This window comes from Phaeoacremonium minimum (assembly GCF_000392275.1).
Source record: "Phaeoacremonium minimum UCRPA7 unplaced genomic scaffold PA7_03_scaffold_504, whole genome shotgun sequence".
Classification (NCBI taxonomy): Eukaryota; Fungi; Ascomycota; class Sordariomycetes; order Togniniales; family Togniniaceae; genus Phaeoacremonium; species Phaeoacremonium minimum.
This window is the reverse complement of record NW_006921406.1, coordinates 271,353-295,367: the sequence shown is the minus strand read 5'-3', so window position 1 is coordinate 295,367 and position 24,015 is coordinate 271,353. Positions and strand designations below refer to the sequence as shown.

At 52.3% G+C, this 24,015-nt stretch overlaps 7 protein-coding genes across 7 annotated transcripts; 4 read left to right on the top strand and 3 right to left on the bottom strand.

Annotated features, from left to right (window-relative positions):
* Nucleotides 1-261: 261 nt before the first annotated feature.
* Nucleotides 262-1,062, bottom strand: UCRPA7_7244 (putative chitooligosaccharide deacetylase protein; the record flags this gene model as incomplete). The annotated part of the gene is made up of 1 exon (XM_007919777.1): nt 262-1,062. The coding sequence occupies one exon, from the start codon at nt 1,060-1,062 to the stop codon at nt 262-264; it is 801 nt and encodes a 266-aa protein (XP_007917968.1).
* Nucleotides 1,063-1,954: 892 nt separating this feature from the next.
* UCRPA7_7243 (putative alpha beta hydrolase fold protein) lies at nt 1,955-2,912 on the top strand (the record flags this gene model as incomplete). The annotated part of the gene is made up of 2 exons (XM_007919776.1): nt 1,955-2,118; nt 2,174-2,912. The coding sequence occupies 2 exons, from the start codon at nt 1,955-1,957 to the stop codon at nt 2,910-2,912; spliced, it is 903 nt and encodes a 300-aa protein (XP_007917967.1).
* A 1,389-nt stretch (nt 2,913-4,301) lies between these two features.
* On the top strand, nt 4,302-5,246 carry UCRPA7_7242 (hypothetical protein; the record flags this gene model as incomplete). Its single annotated transcript, XM_007919775.1, has 3 exons — nt 4,302-4,529; nt 4,672-4,815; nt 4,872-5,246. The coding sequence occupies 3 exons, from the start codon at nt 4,302-4,304 to the stop codon at nt 5,244-5,246; spliced, it is 747 nt and encodes a 248-aa protein (XP_007917966.1).
* Nucleotides 5,247-6,105: 859 nt separating this feature from the next.
* Nucleotides 6,106-7,449, top strand: UCRPA7_7241 (putative cystathionine gamma-synthase protein; the record flags this gene model as incomplete). The annotated part of the gene is made up of 1 exon (XM_007919774.1): nt 6,106-7,449. One exon carries the CDS (start codon nt 6,106-6,108, stop codon nt 7,447-7,449), a length of 1,344 nt encoding a protein of 447 aa, XP_007917965.1.
* A 675-nt stretch (nt 7,450-8,124) lies between these two features.
* UCRPA7_7240 (putative zn 2cys6 transcription factor protein) lies at nt 8,125-9,766 on the bottom strand (the record flags this gene model as incomplete). Its single annotated transcript, XM_007919773.1, has 3 exons — nt 8,125-8,653; nt 8,714-9,183; nt 9,236-9,766. 3 exons carry the CDS (start codon nt 9,764-9,766, stop codon nt 8,125-8,127), a joined length of 1,530 nt encoding a protein of 509 aa, XP_007917964.1.
* Nucleotides 9,767-16,826: 7,060 nt separating this feature from the next.
* Nucleotides 16,827-17,239, bottom strand: UCRPA7_7239 (putative ec86 protein; the record flags this gene model as incomplete). The annotated part of the gene is made up of 2 exons (XM_007919772.1): nt 16,827-16,939; nt 16,993-17,239. The coding sequence occupies 2 exons, from the start codon at nt 17,237-17,239 to the stop codon at nt 16,827-16,829; spliced, it is 360 nt and encodes a 119-aa protein (XP_007917963.1).
* Nucleotides 17,240-21,313: 4,074 nt separating this feature from the next.
* Nucleotides 21,314-22,291, top strand: UCRPA7_7238 (putative rta1 domain-containing protein; the record flags this gene model as incomplete). The annotated part of the gene is made up of 2 exons (XM_007919771.1): nt 21,314-21,518; nt 21,603-22,291. 2 exons carry the CDS (start codon nt 21,314-21,316, stop codon nt 22,289-22,291), a joined length of 894 nt encoding a protein of 297 aa, XP_007917962.1.
* Nucleotides 22,292-24,015: the final 1,724 nt, after the last annotated feature.

The window sequence follows — 24,015 nt, the reverse complement described above, 5'->3', positions numbered from 1 at the left end:
AGATAGGACATCCTATTTTGGGAATATGGTTCCTCCCACACAATTCTCTGTCATTTGCAAAATAAAGTTGCGCATGTGTACCTAAAAGAGAGGAAGAGAAAGGGTCACGTTTCACATCTTGACATTACGAAGTCCGTCCTGAATAATGAAATCTTAGATAAGAAGACAAGCCTGTCTTGTATATCCAACGTGTAAGAAGTGCTATGGTATTGTGACTATCCTCATACTCGACGCCACGCTATGCCCAATAGAATGACCGAATCAGATCTTGGCCGCTTTCAGTAGCTCTGTTACAGAGACAACGCGATATCCTCTCTGTCTCAGCTCCGGCAGCACTTTTCGCAGCATCGGTGCTGTCCAGCTCCGCCTGTCATGGCATATGATGATGGCACCCGGCCGCGCCATACTCAAGATGTGCCGAGCGTTCACCCACCAATAACTAATCTGGGGGTCGTGCGGATAAACACTACCCAGCACAAGTCGGTAGCCGAGCTTGTCGACCAGAGCCCGCATGCGGTCGCTGAAGAACCCCGACCCGGGCCGAAAGTACTGGTGCGGCGGCCCGTCCTTGCCCTCCGCCTTGTATGCCTCCCGTATCATTTCCTGGGTCTTGTAGATCTGCTCCTCGAGCTCCTCCGTCGTCAGGCCCCTCGCAGCCTCGTCATGCATGGCGTGATTCCCCAGCTCATGCCCGCCCTTGACTATCTCCCGCAGGACCTCCTCGCGACCGGACACCTGCCCACCAATGACAAACATGGTCGCGTGCGCCTCATTCTCACGCAGCACGTCGAGGATCTCGCGCGTGTACTCGGACGGCGTGTCGTCGATGGTCAGGGCGATGACCTTCTGCGCGTCGGGCGGCAGCGTCACCTCCCACAGGACGTCGGGCCAGCGGTAGGCGAAGTAGCGGATGACGAAGCGCGGCGGCTTGTAGATGAGGTAGAAGGGCACGAGGAGCAGGGCGCAGAGCGCGCAGAGCCCGAGGAGCGTGGCCATGCGGCGCCGGCGGGCGCGGCGGCGGAGCTTGGACGGCAGCCGGAAGAGAGAGGGGAGGCCGAGCATCGGGAGGGCGGCCGCTTCATCTGCTGCTGCTTCTTCTACTTTTGCTGCTCATCTGATGGCGGCGTGGGTGGTTTGATGCATTGGGACTGAGGTCCGTAGTAAGAAGAGCGCTGGCTGTGGGAAAGGTCTCCTGAAGTTTAGGACGTGATGTCAAATTATTTGGGGCTTTCGGGGGATCCCTGTAGCGGGTCGGGTGTTAAAGTGGCTTGGCACGCCAGACCCCTGGACGCGGTACTCCGGAGTCACTCATCGTCAAATGCTCATTCCCAACGCAATTTGCGAAAGTCTCCCGTAGAGGGCTTAAGCCATATAAACGACAGACGTACAAGACTCAGGTGATATTGGAGAAATTTGAGGCAAATGGATGTTGCTGGGCTTGACCGCCGTATTAAAGTGCCTGCCCCTAAAGCCGCTTTGAGCTGCACGAGGCTGAGATAGGTTACAGAGAAGAAGTTAAGGAGGACATGTAGAGACTCATGCGACAATTACTCGCAGATTGAGCACTTTAATGGGCTTCTAATAAAATATTCACGGAAATGGGTCAATTCAAAGACGTACGGCCGCCGTGATAAAAACTTCCGGGGTGCGGTAGCAGGGACCGGAGCCGGGCCCGTGCTACAGACCGGTTGACCTTCAATACGACCCCGAAAATGCCCGGACGGACCGATGTATAGAGGCATGTATCTGGTAGCGCTCTTCTGTCCTCTATTGAAAATCTATTTCCTAATATTGTGGTCGGAGTTCACGGAGCAGCTTACGGAGCGTCATAGTAGGAGAAGGCGGTCGCTATGACATCATCGGCTCATTGAATACAATAATCACGATCGTGAGCTTGATCGCAATCTCCCCGTCGTCTACCATGCCGTTTTCACTCTTGAAATGTTGAGTCAAAATGGATTTCACATACCAGACGGCTGTGCTCGACTCCGGTGTATATCTGGCCTATGTTGATAGTATCCCAGACGAGGCACCAAAAGGGGTCATCGTCCTCATTCACGGATTCCCACAAACTGCATATCAGTTCCGCAAGGTCATCAGGCCTATAACAAATGCAGGGTGAGCCAGTGGGTAAAGTTTATACACGTCTATGTCATGATTGACATGCTACCAGCTGCCGTGTTCTCATCCCCGATTATCGTGGTGCAGGAGGCTCGAGCAAGCTCAGCAGCGAGAATGGAACGGACTTCACCAAGACGCTGATGGCATCTGATATTGTCGCTCTTCTAGATCACTTGGATATCAAAGAGCCAGTGCACATCGCCGGACATGATATAGGCGGCATGATTGCCTACGCACTTGCCTCGCGGCATCCCGGCCGCGTCAAGAGCCTGAACTGGGGCGAGTGCCCGCTGCCCGGCACGGCGGTCTACTACCGCGACCGGACGGACAATGCGATCCAGCAGTTCCACTTCATCTTCCACTGCGTGCCAGGGCTGCCGGAGCAGCTCGTGTCAGGGGAGCGGCAGGTCCGCATCTACTTGGAGCACTTCTTCCACAAGATCATCTTCAACCGGGACGCCATCACGGCGGAGGATATCGACTACTACGTCCGCGAATACAGCCGCGATGATGCGATGCGCTGCGGCTTTGAGGTGTACCGGGCGTTCCTGCTCGATGCGAAGGAGAATGAGCAGTGGTGGAGAGAGAATGGCAAGTGCGGGGTCCCGACGCTAGGGCTCAGCGGGGAGGAGAGCAGGCATGCTGCGCAGGCGGAGGAGATGTTTGGTGAAGTTCATGAGAAGGGGACTTATGAGCTTGCGGTCATTAATGATGCGGGCCACTACGTTGCTGAGGAAAATCCTGAAGGGTTCGCTCGAGTTGTCGTGAATTTTGCCGATAAACACAATTGAGTAAAGCCCGTTCAAGAAACACAACCACAAACACAGACACAGACAGTAAGGTGAAGTGACTAAGCGAGCTGAGTTCGCGCTGGCGACACTATGTGACGGAAAACGTGGCCCCGAGAGGATGCATGATCCATCTGCTTATGACGACGGCTTGCAACGCATCGACTTCCCAGCTTAGCTTGACCTGAAGACATCATCGATGCCTTGGCACGCTAAACCAAGTGTTTTGGCAGGGCGTAGCGACAAGACTGGCATACTATGCAGTAGTTGGTGCCTTGCAGGGTCCCAGCGGGCTTGCTTGCTGGGGGAGTGCCAGGCTTGTGCACGGTGGCAAACAAGGAACAGAATCCGGGGTAGATCTTCTGGAAGCGGGAAGGGCTTGAACCACAGGGGATGGGATGGGAATGGATCATCGACATGGACCGACAGGAGGGCTCAGCACGGCTAGCAGGGCGAGCATGGAGCATGGCTATGTCGGATGGACCGGAACCCACTGGGAATGCCCTCATTGGAAGATGTTATGGATTGATTGCGACTCAATTGAAAGGTTTGAGACTGTGATCGGCCGTGACGGCCAATGAGCCGGACCCGGCGTTGACTCGGGCTGGGCTTGCTTGGTCGATTCTCGGGTGGTGATGGAGGGACAGCCTGAAGAGAGAGTGGCTCGAGTGGATGGAGTGCACAGAGGGGCTGCCGATCAGGGAGGCCGTAGGGCCGGCCCAGTCGAAGAAAAGATCTGACGGCGGATCCAAGATTCTGGACTTGAATCGGATGTCGCTGATCCTCAGGGCCGATTTGGCGAGGTGGTGAGGTGGTGGACCAAACTGGGCAAACGGTCTCGTCTGTGGAAGGGGAAAGGATGCAATGCGACTGGTGCAAAAGTCTAACGTTAACTTACCTGCAGCTGGGAAAGCAGCCAGGTTCGGCAGGGTCCCCTCAGTCCAAGCCACCCTCCCACCCCATCCATCGGTCGGGGCGCTGCTGGCTTTGTGTGCCCCGAGGCCGTTCCCGTCCAACCTTCCAACCTTCCAACAGTGGGACAATACGCTACTCTAGTACTGCAAATACGCTATTTCCAAGACAATCTGATTCTGACCTGACCCTGATCCGGCCTGCCCAACCAATCCCATCTCCATCCCATCGTCAGTCAAACAACCTTAACCACCACCACCACCACAAAACTACAGAGACTTTCCCTCCCGCCTCTTATTCGAAACCACCACAGCCATATCTCCTCATCCCTTTCTTACCCATCCCATGATACACTATTTTCCTGCCATCCAGCCATAGAAAACCGCTGCAACCGTTGCGCGCCAGCCCAAGCGTCTCCGTCTCCAATTTGCAGAATCGCTTCCGACGTTTCCGACGTCATCACTGCCACGGCTCCACACCATGCCTATTCGCAATCCCTTCGCCAGACGCCCTGGCATTGCCATCACTCAGGACGAGAATGTCCGCCCCGGCTCCTCCGACGGCTCTAAGGCCACCCCCGGCTTCGAAAGAGTCGACACCGTCGGCTCCAAGGCTTCGTCAGCCCTCAGCGTCGCCAGCCGAAAGAGCCAGGACAATGGCGAGTACAAGATGAGCGGTAAGCCTCGGATTGTCCCCCTCTTCCGACTGGTCAATGGCCACTGCTATCGCTGAACGCACCCGGCTGACATCTACCGCTCTAGTCGTCAATGACAGTGGTGTCTACCTTCCCGTACGGAGTCGCTCCTCCCCTCATACGGCGAGCCATTCAGCGCTAACATTGAGCCTATAGCCGTCTCCCACCGAAGACAAGGCGACTTGGCCGGGGAAATACCTGTCGAGGAAGTCGACCGACTCGAGGAGTCTGAGCACCACAGGCGACATCGAGCACTTCTCAATCTCGCGCGAGTCCTTTGATTCATACCGCCGCTCCTTTGTATGTTCCCCACCTTCAATTGCCAGCGCTGCTGATTATTGACTCGCTCCCCGCAGGATATCACGGCGCGCTCTCCCATCGTCGCGAACGATGCCCCTACCCGTCAGAGTCTCGATTCTGCAAGGTTCCCTCGCATGCCGCGCTCTTCCCTCACGCAGCGACGCTTCGAGAAGGAGCCACCAACACAAGAGGAGAACTTTGAGGATGTCGGCTTGAACGATGACACCAAGCAGCAACAACCAAAGAAGCGCGGATTTTTCTCCAAGTTTGGAGACTCCCACCCAGAGCCAACATCAACTGGCTCCCCGACTGCGTCGAGGTTTAGTTTGATCTCAGGCCGGAAGCGCGGCCAGAGCGGCCAGGGTGCCGAGCTTGGTGCGATGGATAGGCCTGGGACCGCCGGCTCGGTAGAGACCGAGGTCCAGTCATAAACGGCCACTCGACTTATTACATACGAAAAGCTTTGTATATACTACAATTCGACTGCTTTGGGATATAGGGAGGATGGACAGACGGCTCATTGGAGCCCAACTGACATCGGGCGCACTCGCTACAGCATTATGACACTTAGACACGGGCTATACACAGAACACTCGTTCAAAGACGGGTACGGAGTCAACTGGAGCATTGCTGGGTTTTAGATATACTCGTATGATCAGGGCAGGGGCATATTGGCCCCTCCTTAATGCTAATGAATTCAATTACTGTCTCTGCAACTTTCAAGGCCATCAGTGAACTTGATTTCCACTGGCATGATCAAACGGCTGTTATGTGCATGGATCAACTTCTTGACATCCCTTTTGATAGTACCTTGCAGAACCTCAAGCGGATCTGTAGCGTTCAGGGTCTAGCAAGGCAGATCGATCTTGCAAATCCCGGGTCTTATCAACAGAGCCCGAGCCGCAAGTCCCGCCCGCCAGGTCCCGCAGGTGGCCCGATAGCGGAGTCCCGCTAACACCGGAGCAGGACTGACACAGCTCATGGCGCACCGGTTTTGCAGCCATTGCGCCAATTTAGGTGGAATTACCACTGGAAACTGACGGCTCAAGACTCAGCTTTGGCAGGTTCAGCCCCGCTCCAAAATGTGTCAAGCCCGTCACGTCACGCACTACACCATGCAGAATGTGTTGAAGACCCAGCACGCCGCCCGCCGTTGCGCGCACACACATGATTCGCGAGCCTGGTCCACTGCAATTATAGACCTCCCGTCTATTTCCTAAATTTGGCTTTTCTACTTGATCTTCTTACTTCTTGCGTTGACTCGAGAGATAGTCTAGACTTGAGAAAAACATGGCGGATCAATCATCAGCTCCGGCCTCCAACGGCCATGCGCCGGCCGGGGTCGACACCTCGGCGTCCGGCTTACGGCCAGCACAGGCCGGCCCCTCCTTCGTCCCGGAGGGTGCTGCGGACTTGGCCTCCAACTTTGACCATCAATTGTCGCTGTCCTCGCTCTCCGTCCATGCAGACGACTATATCAACAACCACCGGGCCGTGGCGCCGCCCCTGCACGTTAGCACCACCTTCCGCTACAACAGTGATCCGGACAAGCTGTCTGCCTGGAACAACACCGACCCAAATGCCCCTTTTGACAGCCATGTGTACAGCCGCGACAGCGCACCCAACACCACTCGCTTCGAGGCTATCTTGACGAGTCTCCTCAAGGGTCCAGCTATCACTTACAGCTCCGGTCTGGCCGCCTTCCATGCCATGCTGGTCTTCCTCAACCCCAAGAGGGTTGCTATTGGCGGCGGCTACCATGGATGCCACGGCGTCATCAAGGTGCTGTCCAAGCTGAACGGACTGGAGCAGCTCGAGCTCGAGGACCCAGAGGACCTGAAGAAGCTACAGCCCGGCGACGTGATGCACGTGGAAACACCACTCAACCCGACCGGCGAGGCGCGGGACCTGGCGTTCTACGCGAAGCTGGCGCGCGAGCTGGGCTGCTACCTGACGGTGGACGCGACGTTTGCGCCGCCGCCGCTGCAGGACCCGTTCGCGTACGGCGTCGACATCGCCATGCACTCGGGGACCAAGTACTTTGGCGGGCACAGCGACATGCTGAGCGGCGTGCTGGCGGTGCACCCACGGCGCGCGCGCGACGACGGCTGGCTCGACGGCCTGCGCGAGGAGCGCCTCTTCCTCGGCTCCGTCATGGGCAGCCTCGAGGGCTGGCTCGGCGTCCGCAGCCTGCGCACCCTCGAGCTGCGCGTCGAGCGCCAGAGCGCCAGCGCCGCGAGCCTCGTCGGCTGGCTGGCGGCCGAGCTGGAGGACCGGGAGAGCCTGGTCGGCCGCACGGTCGACAGGCTGCAGCACGCGAGCCTGCAGCCCGCGGCCAAGGAGGAGGGCTCGTGGCTCAGGAGGCAGATGCCCAAGGGCTATGGGCCGGTGTTCTCGATTCTGATGAAGGATGCCGAGGATGCGCGGCGCTTGCCTAGCAAGCTGCACCTGTTCCATCATGCGACCAGTCTGGGCGGCGTGGAGAGTCTGATCGAATGGCGTGCCATGACGGACAAGAGCGTCGCGAAGACTCTGCTGCGGGTCAGCATCGGTGTTGAGGGGTGGGAGGACCTGAAGGCGGATCTCCTTCACGGCTTCCAGGCACTGGCGGCAGAAAAGGGGAAGACGGCGTAATGAGGCTGATAGATAATTGACGAGGCAAGTCAAGGTGTCGTTGAACGGGTTGCACAGCATCAAAATCTAGAACAATGGATTCAACTAGATCGGACGCTATATCGGACACGTAGGCTCATTTCGTGCAACGTAGTGCTTTCCTCTACTGTCGATCTGATCATGTCTTATGCCTAATAGCCCGCACAATCGAACCTCCACTTGACATCTTCCCAACCTTTCCTACGCGTGATCCTAGAGCTCATGTTCAAGATGTTGGCGACCTCTCCTAGAGCTCTAGCCATCATCTTGTGCACGCTATCACCCGCTAGACTTTCATGAATGATCTTGTTGATCTCCCACATGATTCCATCTTCGGAGAATTTCTGGATCATCGAAGGCGTCAACCCTGACAGTCGTCAGCACACTCTGCGAGGTTCGGTTTTGCCTCTTCAAATTTCAATGCGAGCAGGAGGGTTGCCGTCCACGCCGCCACGTTAACTAGGGCTTTAGCTTCTCAATTTGATATGCGAGTGACGATGATACCCCTAAATCTCACAAGAGATAAGACCCGGCTGCTTAGCTTGATGCTGAGAGAACTACGTATAACGGATTTGATCTCAAGATAGACGACGCTCCCGCCATTTCACAAAGAAGGCATGGGGACGGTTGTTTCTTTTGACAGCTCTTCATTAGCGACTACATCATACCTAGCCCATCATTATCCAAGTTGACATTACTATCGTCCCCGGCGCCCTCGCCCATTAAGAAATCCATCCATGCGTCTTCTCCCATTACTAGATCCGCCGCCTCCATGGGCGGCACATTAGGCCACATCATCGTGAAGACGCTGTTGATCTGCGTCTGCGGGCTCTCGTCTATCGGCCCCAGGTCGTCGAACGAGACCTGGCCCGCGTCGGGCACGTAGGGCGAGTTCCCGCCCAGGGAAATCGTGTCCTTGCTCTCAATTAGGGGACCGTCGTCCTGCGATCCGTCCGTCTGTAGATACGCTGCCGACATTGGCGTGGCGGCGGCGGCGTCGAGATAGCGGCCACACAGCTCGGAGATGACCTGGTGGCAGCGGCCTGCGCTGGGCGTGACGGACGCCAGCGAGGCAATGGTTTGTAGTGTTGTTGCGATCTGCTCCCGCCAGTCTGAGGCCTGCGGCGAGGCAGGGTCGTTGCGGAGACAGATGCAAGGGATGAGCGCGGCTTGGAAGATGTAATACCTTGTTGCATGTTAGGAATAATTCATCATGACGAGAAAAGGGGATGGATATAACACGTACAGCGCATACCAGGCTCCAAAGCGGTTGTGCTCGTGCACCGCCCAGTAGCCACGAATTGACGATATAGTGATCTTGGCATCTTCAAGACATCGTTCGTACGCTCGCATAGTCTCCGGTGATGCATCATCACGGCGGCCGTCTCGTGCGTGGAGAGCCTTGCGAATCACGAATGGGCGGTACATGATGATACGGATGTTTCTGTACCGCCACTGTAATGCGTCCTTGGCGAAGGCGTACCGCTCCGGTACGGGAGCGTTCTCCCGGAAGAAAGCTGGGATGCCCTCTAGCCACGAGTCAAGTAGTTCCTCGTCCAAGCGAAGGATCTCCTCAGCTGAGGGCAGAGGCTTTGAAATCACCCGAGCGTAGATGGCGTTCGTTGCCAGGTGGAATTTTGCCTGAGCTGCGACTGCCGTGTATGGAGTGACCCCTTTGCTTTCCGGCGGATAGGACTTAGATATCGGTGTGAGTTCCTGTAGCATGAACTTAGCAACGTTTCAGAGCATGTAGATGTTGTGAACTTACCCGGTCATCCACGTTCATTGGCAGCGAGACCTCTATGCCTTCAAAGGGCCAGACAAGGGGCCTGCCAAACGTTATGGTCGCACCACTGTCGAATACACACAGTGACCACCAGACACGACGACGAATCTCCATGCTCAGGGGGGAGATGTTCCAACCCTGGAATTCCTTGTGTAGACCTAGACCCATGGCCATTCGGACCGCGATACCTAAAGTGTTATAGCCCGAATTGGGTCTATCCCTCTTCTGCAGATAGTTCGCAATGAGCGTCAAGGCTTGAACGAGCGTGAGGTTGCCAATTTCCAGGAAGTTGAAAGACAGAATTGACCTGGCCTGGGCAAAAAGGCCGAGGTCAAGATTGTCATCCATCGAAATAGCCGAAGTGAACACGCCGATGGCCGCAACAACATATGCAAGCACCAGCCACGAATCGCCATGCGGACGAGAGATCACTTGCGAGTACTGTGCTCGGAAGGTAGGTTCGTGCACTATGGGGTAGCTGAGATGGAACATTCGGAAGTAGGCATCAATCATGGTGTCAGCGATATGCCGGTTTGGGTTGGGCTGTGTGGTGAGCAAATTGGAACTTAAGAGCGGTCTTGACCTTGGAGAAGTTTTCTTCAGCGACGGTTCCAATATGCGGAGCAAGGCTGCGCCCGAGGCCACGCCCAGATAGCCCCCTTGCTTCTCGCTAACGGTGAGGGAAGCCATTCCGTCAACAACAGAAGCGCCTTCATCCTCTTGAGGGCTCTCAGACCCAAACGGAGTGTAGTCCAAAGTTACCCGCTCGTCCCATTCGAAATCCTCGGCTATAGGAGGACTCTCTAGGATGTTGGGAACATTCTTAGAGTTCTCCTTTTCGGTAACCGTAGGTGCTAGAGCAAAAGCTCTCCTACGCTCAGTCACCTTTTTGCCTGGGGACGCTGACGGGGGCTCAATCTCCGCGCCATGGTGCGGGTGCTCATCCAATTGAACCCCCTGAGCTTGAATGTCTCCTGTCCCATCGGCCTCATCATGCTGAGGCACCTCGCTCGAGGAAGGGAAGGATTGGTCAAGCCGCGTAAAATCGAAAGGCTCGTCTCTCAGCGGTGTTTGTGGAGCAGAGTTGATCCCCCGAAGATGTGGTGGCAGAAGAGAGCGCAATTGCCTGACAAGCGCTTCGGCTCTTTCGAGCCGCTCTTCAACTTCGGTAAGATGTCTGTATGGGAGTCAGCATCAACTGGTGAGGAATGGCAGAAGGGTCCAAGACGACGATGGACTAGGGGAGCGGGTGAACGGACTTCCTTGTCAATGGCGTACGAGAATGTTTCTCGTAGAGGCAGTGTCTCCTGTACTTGACACAGAGGTTGCAAGTGGGGATGGCTCTGTTACACTTTGCCTTCCTCCTTCGACACTCCTTGCACGCTTGATCGGCAATGCCTAGGGGGATATCCAGAGGCAAGTCCCCCGGATCGGGGCCCAGACTAGCAATCCCGATGCCGGCCGAGGATGACCCGTTTGCGAAGCTGGGCGGGAAAGGCCGGGCGAATCCTTCCATCACAACGAACGAACGTACAAACGCCTGCAATTACGGGATCGGACCAAGAGGGCTATTGACAGTCTCGGCGCAAGAGTGCCGTGCCCGTGCCGGGATAGACGGCGAGGTGCGTGCAAGGTGTGTAAGTTACGGGAGTGAGTGAGTGAGTGAGTGCCTGACTGACTGACTGACTGATTGAGTGAGTGACTGAGGACGGCCGGCAAGCCACCAACAAGCAGACGACGGGACGGGCGCCACGCGTTTGGCTGTCAGAGACGACGGCCAAGTGCGGGCACCTCTAGCATTCTTTTTTCGTCCATGTCACGAGGGGGTGCCGGTGTCTGTGCCTGTGCCAAATGTAGTGTGTCAGGTGGCAAAAAAATTCGACTAGAACGGCTGGTAACCACACCGCTCGACTCCTTCTGGGCCTGTACCTGTGCAAAAACTCACGATGTTTTTCATTGCTGCTCTTAGACACGAGCACAACCCGTGGGATCCCACAGCGGGCTGCTTTAATTCACCAGAACGGCTATCGAATATGGACCTCCAGCTAGAAATTCCTGTTTAGGGCAGCGAAAGCCACGCTAGAATGCATAGCGTATCTCCGTTCCTGTCGGAGTACTCGAGTAGTCATAAGATACCGCATGAGGCTTTAGAGGCGCCAGCAATTGGATCCCCCTCCCGCTGCTTACAGGGCCACCCGTTCATCTCATTCCCTGCCGAGCCTGCCCCTCGCCAGTGGAGCTACAGTGGTCCCTGGTTACTATGTACTGGACTAGCCTGGCCGAGACTGGCTCCCCTTGTGTGTGCCCTGGCTCCTGGCGGCCTACAATCTGAAAGCTGGCCAAGACTAACACGTCCCACTCGGCCACCCACTCATCCGCCCACCCTCGATACCCGCGCACACCACCACGCCGCCTGGAAAACTCTGCATAAGCCAAAATAACCCGTTTGTCCCTCATTACCGGTCTGGTGGTGTAGTTGGTTTATCACGTCAGTCTAACATTGGTCATAAGAGTTCCTCTTCTATGATGTTGTTCCACTGAAGGTCCCCGGTTCAAGCCCGGGCTAGATCAAAGGCTTTTAAGTTCTTCTCTTTTTGTGTCCCCTCATTACTTTTTTTACTGGGCTTACTTAGTCTGCAAGGGGCCCGGCTGTCCTCTGTCAAAGAAGAGTAGCCAGCCTGGTCGGGGTAGGTGACACTCCTGCTTGAGTATTAGTTAAAAGTTTCTGACCTGGTATCCGTAAGGACTTGCTTGTTCACCACTTGCTTCTTATCTTTCACTTTTCTTGATCTTGCAGCCCTATGGTATGTTGATGGGTCCCCGGAGTGCCTGACCTAGAAGTACCTGCCAGAAGTCATGCCCAACAAGCCCCAAAGCGCAACTACACCCTGGTATGTCGCACGCATCCTAGCAGACCCGGGAGCGCCGTCCTTTACGCAGACCACGCCATCGACCACCGCCATCCACCCAATGCAGGCGAGGAGGATATCCATTGCTTCCAAATGCCCGCCCAGGTAAATGCCCCATAAAGCCAAACCAATCGTGGTAACACGGGAACCCTCGACCTTAATAAGAGGCCATGCTGCTTTTGAGGAGGCGATGTTCTGGGAGAAGCCGTATGCCAGGAGCGCAGCTTCGGGGCCGTGAGTGAAAGACATGGCTCCGCCAAGGGTCCAGATACTGGCGAGTAGTAGAGGCGGGATGTGCCTCAGCGCGAAATGTTCGAACATGATGATCTCGCATTGGGGTCTGTAAGTTGAAGGTGTAAATGGTTACTTGCGCTGGAATGGTGAGAGGACGCAAAGTGGGGGCACAATGTCTCTTTATATCAAGCGCTAAAGCCAGAGTCCGAGGCCATCGGAATCGTAATATCTCACCGGGCTCGAATCTTTAGTAGCTCATAGCGACAAATAACGTTAAATCTTAATTGCGGATTGCACCGAGTTTCTTCAAAGCAAACCTGCAACGTATGTGATCTCCTGTTGCTTTGTGAGGTGTTCCAGATGCAGAGTAGGTTTTGCCTTCGAAGGACTCGAGTATCTCGCGGTTATCGTCTTGTGCCACAATCACGCCAACAGATGCAAGGTGAACTGAGTGCCAATTCATGACAGGGCTACAACAAAGTATGCCCTCAAATTAGAATGCTATAGGCAACACATCAATCAAATTTCATGAGTGACAGCGGTGACTTAGACCAGGCAAACCAAGCTCTTCAGATTATAACTTGTATATCTATCATTACTTCTTCAGCACGAGCATTTTCCCGCCTGTAGTTGCCTCTTGTAGAATCCCAAATTCATCTGTACTCACGATCTGTACAGCACCGACCTTCTGCAACCTTTCAACTTCATCTTTGTAACCACCGCTCTCCCAAACTTCATCATGTACTGTGGCTACAATCAGCCCAGCTTTGGCAGTTAGTCTAGCGAATTCTTCCAACACTTTTGGTCCAACATGACCTTTCGTCAGAGTCCCCACGCACACGACAACGTCATAACTTCCATCAGGCTTTTCGATCCTCTCGTTTAGATTCGCCGTCTCTAACTCCCGATACACATCCTTTTTCCGTGCGGCTGCCAACATGCCGGGGCTAAGATCTACTCCATCCAGGACAAATTTCCCAGATAGAGGCGACTGAGCCAGGCAGTCGCCCACGAGACCGGTGCCGCAGCCAGCATCAAGAATCTTCAGCTTCCCGGAGGGCGTTGATGAGACGTTCTTCACGACAGTCTCCACGCAGCGTTGGGGAGAGGCATAGCCTGTTGCGTTGAGGTCTGTGTCATATATACCAGCCCATTCATCATACAGGTTTTGTGCTTCCGAAGTCCCGGCTAGCGCGTATGCTCGCTGCAGATATTGATCAGTCCGAGCGGCGGTGGTGCTAGACGGCTGAGACATCTCGTGTGTGATATGAGGGAAGCGTTCTATTATCGAGAAGGCAGGCGACACGGCTGAACTGACCCCAATGTTGTTGTTGGATTGATTGTGTTTCTTACTCCTCTTGTGACCGTTAAGTACCTATCTTGGGGCCCCACACTGTAAGCCAGACTTCAGTAAGACTACGTAATAGACTAATTAATAACAATGTCTTTGGACCATGTTATTTTGATGTCCGGAGCTAAAGCAATCGTGAAGAAGCTTTTTAGTACTGTATTCGATGCGCCTGCCCCAAATTTCAATAACTATGCACTTTAATTCAGAGGGATCGGGTGTTGAGTAGTCATGTCGTGATAGCTCCTCACACTTTCACAGGCCCACAATGGTTACACCACGTTCGCCATTTTAGTTGTATTGACTCGGTAGTCCTGGAAAATACAAGCTTGTACGTGGAGTTCGCGTATTTTGGCTGGATCCCTTTACGCTGATCACCGCCTGTCTGAATTCGCATCTTTGGTACGAACCATTACAAGAGATAGCTCAAGTTGAGTAACTAAGTGGTGGCAGCCATTGTCTGTCAGAAAGCAGCAGGCTGGGTGAGCCTCTTGAACGCGTCAACTAGGCACGCTCCCGTGTGTCATTGCAAATGGTTTCTTTATTTGGTTTCACTAGTAGACTCTTAATTGCTAGTAACAGTATTCTGCCGGTAGATCCATCCGCCATTGAATTAGGAGCTAGACTTTCACAAATATGTAAACGTTGTTACACGCCGCCTTCAAAAGCAATCACCGGCATCGAACATCGGCTGCGGCTCAGAGCCTCCAATACGGGTTACACTTGTTCACGAGGCTGGCATCCTCTGCACATAAACTTGTCTTGCAGGCCCCCGTGAACAGTGCATGGTCATGCTAACATATCATTCTCAATGCTATATTGCCCCATTTGTTTGCAAGCGCTCTAGGGATGTCGAAGTGATGGCTCGTTGCAATTGCTCTACTACCGACCCAGGGTCTTTGGTAACCGCTGACGGCAAATTTGTGCCGAAACCTGACATAGCTGGAATTGGGGTAGGTGGCCCGTCATGTTTTGTTGATGTCGCCGGTGATCTTACGGCCTAGCGACTAGGTGCTATGTGCGATCCTCGCTCCCGCGCTATTTGTTATGATACTCTTGAGCTACTATTACATCTTCTGTTTCGACCTAAACGATGACTGGCTATGCACTCATTTGGACCGGTCGTTCTTGAATTGGGTGAGACAGACGAGACCTTGGGAATGGGTTCGTAGCAGACTTCCACCGTGGTCTCTAGATGCGGGCAGCAGCCAAAAGGTCTGGCAATATGTTCGCAAGTGTAAAGACTATCTAATGACGGACAATTTAGTCGATACTTCTCTTCAGTGATATCCAGCTCTTTAACGGCTTCGCAATTCCACTCGGAGGTTTCACACTCGGCTGCAACGTCTCATCATATCACTGGCAAATCCTGGTTGAGTTGACTTGGTTTGCTTCTGTCACACACGTTGCCACATTGCCCATTCTCGGGACGTATTTTCGACACAAACCATCTCTCTCTTGGTTGCGACTTGGACTAATGACAACCGTTTTTGGGCTGCTGCTCGCTTGTATGGTGCCCACCGGCCACTCCGAGTGGTTAATCATACCCGCCAACCCGGCCGTCTGCTATTTTAGCTGGCAATTTGACGACGGGTCTTATGAACCGGAGTTTTTGGACCCAAGGCCGGTTAAGTCGGCCACTTGGCACCGTATTGCATCTCACCTCCCGTTTGTCTGGTCTCTCTGCCTTATCACAGTTACCTATCTACGTCGAGGAGGTGGCCTTATATGGAGTGTCCTGGATCACTCACTGACAGTCCATACGGAAGGAGGAGAGTCGGCCGGTTCAAGACTTTTGTGGCTCAAGGCAAAATCTGACAAACTTATAGGTGATGTCTCACGATATAGAGCAAATTGCAGTGTGAAAGTCGCCCGCTATCAGGTACGCCTCTTTCAGGGCCAGGCAGAGAGTCCGAGGAAAAGAGAAACTGGACTTGCCGTGAAGTATATTGGTTTGACATATATCCTGTTTGTTTTGCGTTTTGTTGAATCCTTTCTATGCCACGTAAGTATTGTACTATCCGTTTTCTCTTCACTGAGTGGCCTCGAATTCGCTGACACCCGTTCATTCAAGATTCTCTGGTTCGTTGTGTCTGTACTATGGGGCTTGTATATAACTGTACAGTACAAGTGGTATTTTCAAAAAGTGGTGGCTGACAACGAGCTGTCGTACGGGCAATATCTGCCCCTATTTCTTCTCCTACTACCTTTGCTCGGGATGTGGGAAATACTTCCGGGTATGTTTGACCCAGGAACATTTCTCGGCTGCACTTTGTACTCCTTAGTAACGCAAATTCTATGCTGCAAGACGGCCGACATGAAGATTGTGCAAGGCCCCCCGGTAGCAGTCATATGCATCAAACTTCTGACTTGCTTCAACAACAAGGGATACTGGAGTCGGGTCCACCGTTGAGTTTGGTGCATCCTGGCCTGCAAGATCTTGACGCCCCTGACGTAGTAACCACAACTTCGATTCAAATGCCGCTGCGTACCCAGGGCTCTGTCAGGGTTACAGCATTTCTCATCCTGGAGCTCTTTTACACCTTAGCTTTTATAATGGTTCTCGATTTTGTTTCGACAATTTCCGAAGCCGGAGAACAAGGTGGGCCTGGCTTTGTGGCGGGCAGCTTCGTCTACCTCGTCGCAGCGCCTCTATTGTTCATTATTGGCACCAGCTCCACGGATATCCTCCTTCTACGGATTCGTTATATGTGCATTGGAGTCAAAATGACTATCGTGAAAGGATTAATTGCTACATTGGTTGCTACGATCATTCTGATTGGATACTCCTATTACTTCGTTCATACATTCATCTTTCTCTTTGAGATGGAGACTTTGGAACTGTTTGACTTTACAAGCGGGGCGGCGTAGCAGCTATTTATGGCACCGATCACATTTCCTAGATTATTTGTCATCGTCTCGTGCCTTATGCGTCAGCCTCTTATCTATTGTAGAGTATTGTAAGATTCTAGCTACGTAGTCTATTTTCAAAGTCGTATCATTTACGCCACAACATGCAAGCTCAAGTGATTCTAATGCCCTAATCATATTGTTCACAACTACCCCGAGTAACTACTTCGAACTACTCGCACTTGACGATGTAAGACTTGAGACCAGTGGAATAGTCATTGAGACAGCCACCAACTCCCAAAGACTGGTCACCCACAGAGCAAGCAGTATCAGTGTAGACAAATACTGAAAGTATGCATTAGTTACCCTTCTTTCTTGGCTTGGGTTTCTCGACTCACCTCCACAGCCATCGTTGTAGTCAGCAGCAAACAGAGATTTCACCAGAAGGTCATCGGGAAATGTCTTGCAACCAGTCAGATCAGACTGCGTGAAAGTCCATATGCCTTGATTATCCCTGAAGCAACCTGTCTCGCCGAATGTTCGAAAGTCGGCGATGTGGGGATCGGATGTCTGCCGGCGGGCGGCAGTTGCGCGAGCTCCAAGGGCAAGGCCGACAACGGCGGCGATGATGACAGCGAGTCGCATCTTGTGTAACTGGAACAATATATGATATTGGGCAAGCTGAGGCTAAGGGCTGATAAAATAATAGTTATTTTGATGGCAGCAAGGCTATCGGCTCAATCCTTCAGAACGACCTTTATAGGTTTTCCGTTAGTGACTTCTCGGCCACAATGAAGTCAAAAGCTTGTCGAAGCTTTGGGCTCGTCATACACGCGCAGTCACAGGTACAGATGCACTTCCAATTCAGGATACGAAGGTCGATCAGTGGAGATCGCTGACTGCACCGCACCGTTGTCCCGTGGTACGGCAGATTCCAAAATGTACGTTCGAAACAGACAGACAGACTCAAATTAAAGGACAAATGACCACGGAACGATTAAATCAATACAGAGACCAGTTACTTTAATATAAATATTACAGTGCTTCCTTGCTATGGAGAAAATGGAGCCTAACAGTGCGACAAATTTTATGAAGGAGATTTACTTCGCCTTGGCTGATTCCACTAGGTGACATTCGGACCACAATTCGAAGATCAATCCTGGGTGAGACAGAGATACTGGCTAGATGAGAAGTTTGGAGATTCACCTGAAGAGTTTAAAGCGACTCTAGGGTTGGTCTATTCTCAAACTATCACCTGTTTCAAAGGGGCTATCGGTGACAATCATCCCATCATACTGAGTTTGATGTCACATATGGACTGAATTGGAAGAAGAAGGCGTCATTTCCTAGAGCATCTGTAAAGGCACCATATAACTACCTCTGGTCTCAAGCGCAAAAGACATTTGGCTCTCACAGCGAAGAGGATATCTCCTGGCTGTTCGATTACACAATTGCAATGTCTGTAAGCGATATCAAAGCTGAGTCTCCATTAGTAAGAAAACTTGCTACCGAACTGCGAGCACGTACACTGTTTTGGTGTCACAAGAATTAGCACCAGAGGCATATTTTGCAACTCGGTTTACACACGCGCGCCTTCGCCTTCGCCCCTAAATCGTTCGGAATTCACTTCTATGAGCACAAGAACCCCGAGTAGTTTAATGTCTGGTACAATTATACAAACGAGGCGATCGAGATACTGAGCTATGGTGACGAGGAATGCCATATTTGGGCTGCATCTTTCTCCAAGTGGCTGTGTATGGTTTGCAAGAGCAACCAAAATTATGAAGCATTGAAAGAAGAGACAAGAAGATTTGGAGATATCAAGTCATCTATTTGATATGCTCCTGTGATAGCAACTCACCGTCCACGCGAGTGTGGACGTAAGAGAGGTGTTGATCGAGACAAGAAGCGCCTCAAGTGGCTGAGAGCAAAACGTAGGGAGGAGGAGGCGGGACTTTTTCAATCCGTGGGACGATCCATTGACTAAATATTTCTATACCTTGACACTCAACCGCACACACACAGACATGTATGTGTGTAGTCATAGCTGTAGATATATTTCTATTCGAGGATATGAAGGTTAATTACTGGAAATCACTCACTATACTGTATTCTTTCAGCAAAGTATACCAGACTCGAATCATAGAATGAGAAGTGAGATATTGAAATACGTTGTCATATCGTGTGTCCGGGATCCTATGTGAAGCTCAGCTCAGGAAGACCCTGCCTCATCGGCGGTTTTCATCTCTTGTTTGCTCGCAAACATTCTTTGTGTATCACATTGATGTCAAACGATGCGCAGGCGAGCGTGACGAAATGATCGTCATCATGCTACCACATCGAGAGGCCACTGTATCCGTGGTCTCCAATATGGCCCAACGCAGCCATCAACCGTACCGACAATGCGTTTTCCCCAACCCTCCGCCCACCAGAAACCGTCCAGCCGATGCACCAGGGCACCAAAGCATGCAAAGAGGACAAGCGCAGGGGGCTGCCGTTGCCACACGAGCTGGAGGTACTCCTCTGGGATGATGTGGAGCCATATGAAGGGCCCAGCCCAGTACACCTTAGAGTCAGACAGCGAAGCGTCATCCATCCATTTCAGCGCCAGGCGCAAGCACATGAGTGTTTTGGCGTAGATCTTGTCATTAGGATCTTTTTCTGCGTCCCAGACGTCGCTCAGCGCCGTGAGCCTGGCATCGTCTTTGCTAGGGTTATCGTCAGGACTGATCGCAGTCCAGTCGCCGATATCTAGGAGCCCGCTAAGGGGCCCCCGAGAGACCTCGTTGTAGGTAGGCATCAGAACCGCGCCACACCCGCGGACCATGTTGATCCATTCTGCATCAAGAGCGTCAAAGTTATTGTGCGATTCCCGGCTGGACATAGCAAAGACGTAAAATATATGGATGATGGCAGTGGTAAAGACAGCATCACAGTTAGTTTTGTCAAGGCTGACAATTGCCTCCCTGAAGCTGCTGATAGCCTTGGTGTAGTGTCTGGCGGCGTCGACTAGCAAGGGCTCTGAACAGTTCGAAGAGGGATTGCAGTGTGCAACGTGTAGGGCGGCGAGGGCGAGGATGCTGTGCATCAGATAGTCATGGTGGAAGGCAATGCCAGGCACAACGGTCTGCCACAGCCGGCAGATCCAGGGGGCAGTGGACAGGCTTTTACTGGCCGAGACTGACCAATGATGCATAAGAGCCAAATCTCCTAAGCTGAATGAGTCGCCACTGGGTGGCACAGCCTTTGAGAAATCGGTTCCGACGCCGAGGCCGAGGATGTAGGCGGGCGCCGGGATGCTGCTGGCACCACCAGAGCTTGTATTTACATTGCGGTAGAGACACGTCGCATGGAGCCGCTGGCATCGGGAGCAGACAGGTTTGATCTCATCGCACTTTTCTCAGAGGGACACCGGGTCCGCAGGTCAGCTCGCTCGCCATGCCTTGACTCGGCAACAGAGGTCAACCAGCCTTGCACTCACCTTGACACGCCGGTCTTTACATCTCTGACACCCGTTCCGAGACTTGCAATGCGGCTTCCGTCTGGACTTCACTGCGGCGTCATGTGGTGTCAATGCCTCGGAGGAGGCAGAGGCAGTGGGACTGGGCATCATGGCAGCTTCTCCATGAGAAGAAAAGCGAGGACGGATGGCGGCAGCTTGCTCGTTGGTAGAATACGATCAATAAACGAGGAGGCTACGAGCCGCAGGTCTTTCCAAATCTTATCTGACCTATGTAGATACAGTACCTACCACTAGTGCCCAGGTGGTAAGTGACTTGCCTCGGTGTCGAGTCAAGGAGTGATTCATGCATAGGAACCATGCAACAAACTCTACCTACCTTACCTCAAGCAAGGCAAGGTTTGGGTATGTGCGGGATCTTGTACCACGCCACGATGTAGGTAATAAGATGTCATGGACGTTGGAGCACCCAACCACCGCGCGCACTATGAGGCTTCCTTATTAGGTACGTTAAGTAAGGCATGCCTACCCGCCTACCTACCTAGGTACCTAGTTAGGTACTCATATTCGCTGCACTAGTCGAAAGGTGATTAGTTCACTGGCCCACCTCGGGCCAGCCTACCACCATTGCGCTTAGATGCCGGCGACCTCGTATAGATACGAGCATCCGCCGTAACCTTCGTTTAGTAGCAGGGACCTTACTCGTACTTCTGGACCGGGCATATAATTCATTGTTAGTCCGTCAAGACTGTCGCAAGCCCACAACATGGAAGAAAATCATGACTTTAGCGAATTTCAATAAGGCCATAGTAATAAAACAAAGCTTTTGATGCTTTAATGAATGCACATCATGACCCTATTTGCTTGAGATCCACACCTTGTTCACATCTAACATCCTCTCTGCAGATGTCGAGCTGAGCAAGGTTCTGTGTCTTATTCTTTGATATCCATGCTGATTCCCCAACCATCATGGTGTCTCAGTATAAGTTGACTCAAGTTACCGACTAATAGAGCTTCTCGTGCCACACCCAGCCGTCCTCATCGACTACTCATCTCTTCCTGGAGTCAGAGGCGGATCTTTTGCTCCCGTTCGCACCGCGGCAGTCGTGTAGACGGCAGACTTTCAACATCTACAGAGACTGTAGAAACATCTGGGATATATATTTTGCATTCTTTTCTCAACTTCAAGATATAGGAGATATCGCGCAACGCGCAACACATCAATCGTCTCATTGCCAATCCAAGATTGCACTGGCACAATGGACAACAGCACCGCTTCCTCGAACTCGACTACTTCTCCGAATGCAACTCCAACGTTTGACTTCAGTTTATATCGCTATACTCCCTCTCTGACTGCTGCCATCATCTTCGTCGTCGTCTTCGCCATCTTGACCCTACTACATGTCTGGAAACTGTACAGAACACGCGCCTTGTACTTCACAGCCTTCACCATTGGCGGACTTTGTAAGTAAAACCCCTCTCTTGAATTATGCATCGTGTCTGTACCGAAAGACCTACTCTTTAATGCCAACACTTCTCTGCCCATAGTTCAAGTTATCGGCTACTGTGGCCGCATTTGGTCCCACTACGATGATAGAGCGATCGGCGGTTTCGTCATACAGGCCATTCTCATCCTTGTCGCCCCAGCGCTTTACGCCGCCTCCATCTACATGATCCTCGGTCGACTCATAGTCAGCCTCCATGCCGAGCATCTCTCTCTCATTCCCGTGCGATTCCTCACCAAGACATTTGTGGCTGGTGACGTCGCCTCCTTCACCTTGCAGGCTGGCGGCGGTGGTATCCAGGCTGGTGGAACCCTGGATCTATACGATATTGGAGAAAAGGTCATCATAGTCGGCCTGTTTATGCAGATTGCCTTCTTTGGCTTCTTTATCGTAGCGTCTTTCATTTTCCACAGGCGTGTCCTGCGACAGCCCCCGGAAACCACCACGCAGATCACCATCCCGTGGAGGAGGCACCTGACCGTTCTGTACTCCGTAAGCCTCATAATTCTGGTGCGGAGCATCTTCAGGGTTGTCGAGTACCTCCAGGGCAACTCCGGGTTCATCATTGCGCACGAGTACTTCTTATATATCTTCGACGCCGTTCTCATGGCAATCGTCATGGCCGTATTCTTGGTCTACTACGTTCACGACTTGGTGCCGATGACAACACGGAAAAGGGTTACATCATCGACCTCGGGAGACGATTATCTTATGGACGAGGTTCATGCATAAAAACGCGCAGGGTTGGGACTGTTGAAACTGGCAGCTGTGGAAGGCGTTGATCAAAAAGCTCACATCCCGTGCTCTTGTATTATTATTATTAATATAATTGACCGAAAGATACAAAATTACGATAGTTATTTTCACACTGCAGGCTTTGTGTGGCTTAGATGCCATCGTTCAGTGGGCCGCCTAAATAAAGCTATACAGAACTCGACAAGTTTAGACCGGATATATACTTAATTGATGTATCTGAGCACTTAATCAATTGAACCATTGACAAGAGCGAGATACAATATAACGTAATAAGATTCTTGTTTTCATTCTAGTATATGAACAATGTCCTGAGTCGTCTACATGAGAGTGGCGAATATTCTGCGAAAAGCTGCCCTTCACTCCTTGGCAATAGTCTTTAGCTCAATAGCTTCCAAGCTCCATGTTCGTGACATTTCGGCTGTCATCTGATTCTCAGCATACATTTTGCTACATTAAACTCTCTTTTGGGGGTTCATGTCCAAGCAAAAGTTCCATCCCGGGATCGCTCTTCGCCATCGCCTTCTGATAGGCTTCTCTGGCACCAATGCGCTGTAGATATTTTACCACATTAGGATAGTCCCCAAGACTATACAGGTAGAAATATCTGAAAGTGGTGAGGGCAAACACAAGCATAATGTCCGCAGCTGTGAATTCGTTGCCCGCAAGCCACTCATTACCGCGCAGTCTCTCATCTAGCATGTTCAACCCTGACTCAAAACGATTGAGCTTGGCCAAGATCGGGTTTACGTCGCCTGAACGAGCTTGCACTCCACGAGCGATAGAGCCAAAGAAAGTACCGTCAACCCAGTGCCACCAGTACAAGAAGTCGGCATAGGCAGGGTGCGGCCATTGCAGAAAGAGTTTGCCGTCGGCGTACTTGTGGCAGATGTACTCAATAACCGCGCAGCTCTCCGCCATCGTGAGGTCTCCATCTTGAATCACCGGCGCGGCACCCATGGGGTGAAGAGCTTTGTATTCAGGTGGGGCGAGAAGAGGCGCTCGTTTGTATAAAATGAGTTCGTAATCAATTCCTAACTCTTCGCAAAGCCATGGTATACGCTCTGACTGTGAGACCTGGAGATGGTGAACAATAAGAGGCATGATTGTATACTGGTTGGGTATTTCTTCAGCTATGCTCGTAGGTTTAGTATGATGATTGCTACGGAAATCATAAAATTTCTTTGGAAAGACCGGGTTTGAGGTGTTGAGCTTATATATCTGAAGGAGCTTCCGGAGTTATGATAATTGCGTCAACCATTTGTCAAGTCAAAGGTCAACCTTCCCGCTAATAACACATTAGTTGGCCAATCATACGCCCTGAAAGCCACGCCATTTGTAGTGTCTCGACCCTGAACAGTATTAAAGCGTTTCAAGGAAACGCTTTATTGGGTCTAACTATGAAATTCCTCCCACGACCGGGCCTTAGATCTCTTTATCACCGTGTAAAGTTCCGGTTGGAGACATGTTGAGAATGACTTGAGGCCAGCTACCATGCCCGTGATTATTGGAGGATCCGGGTCAGCAGCTTTTGTCTTAGTGCTGGCTCAACGCGCTTTACCCTTTTCGGGTTACAACTTGCGAGTGGGATGGAGCTTAATGCAGCCTCAGATCTCCACCCCTGCCCAGCTGCATTTGCACTGTTCTACAAGGTGTGCAACGCAGTCACTTTAGGCAAACCCAAGGCTTCTTACCCGATTGAT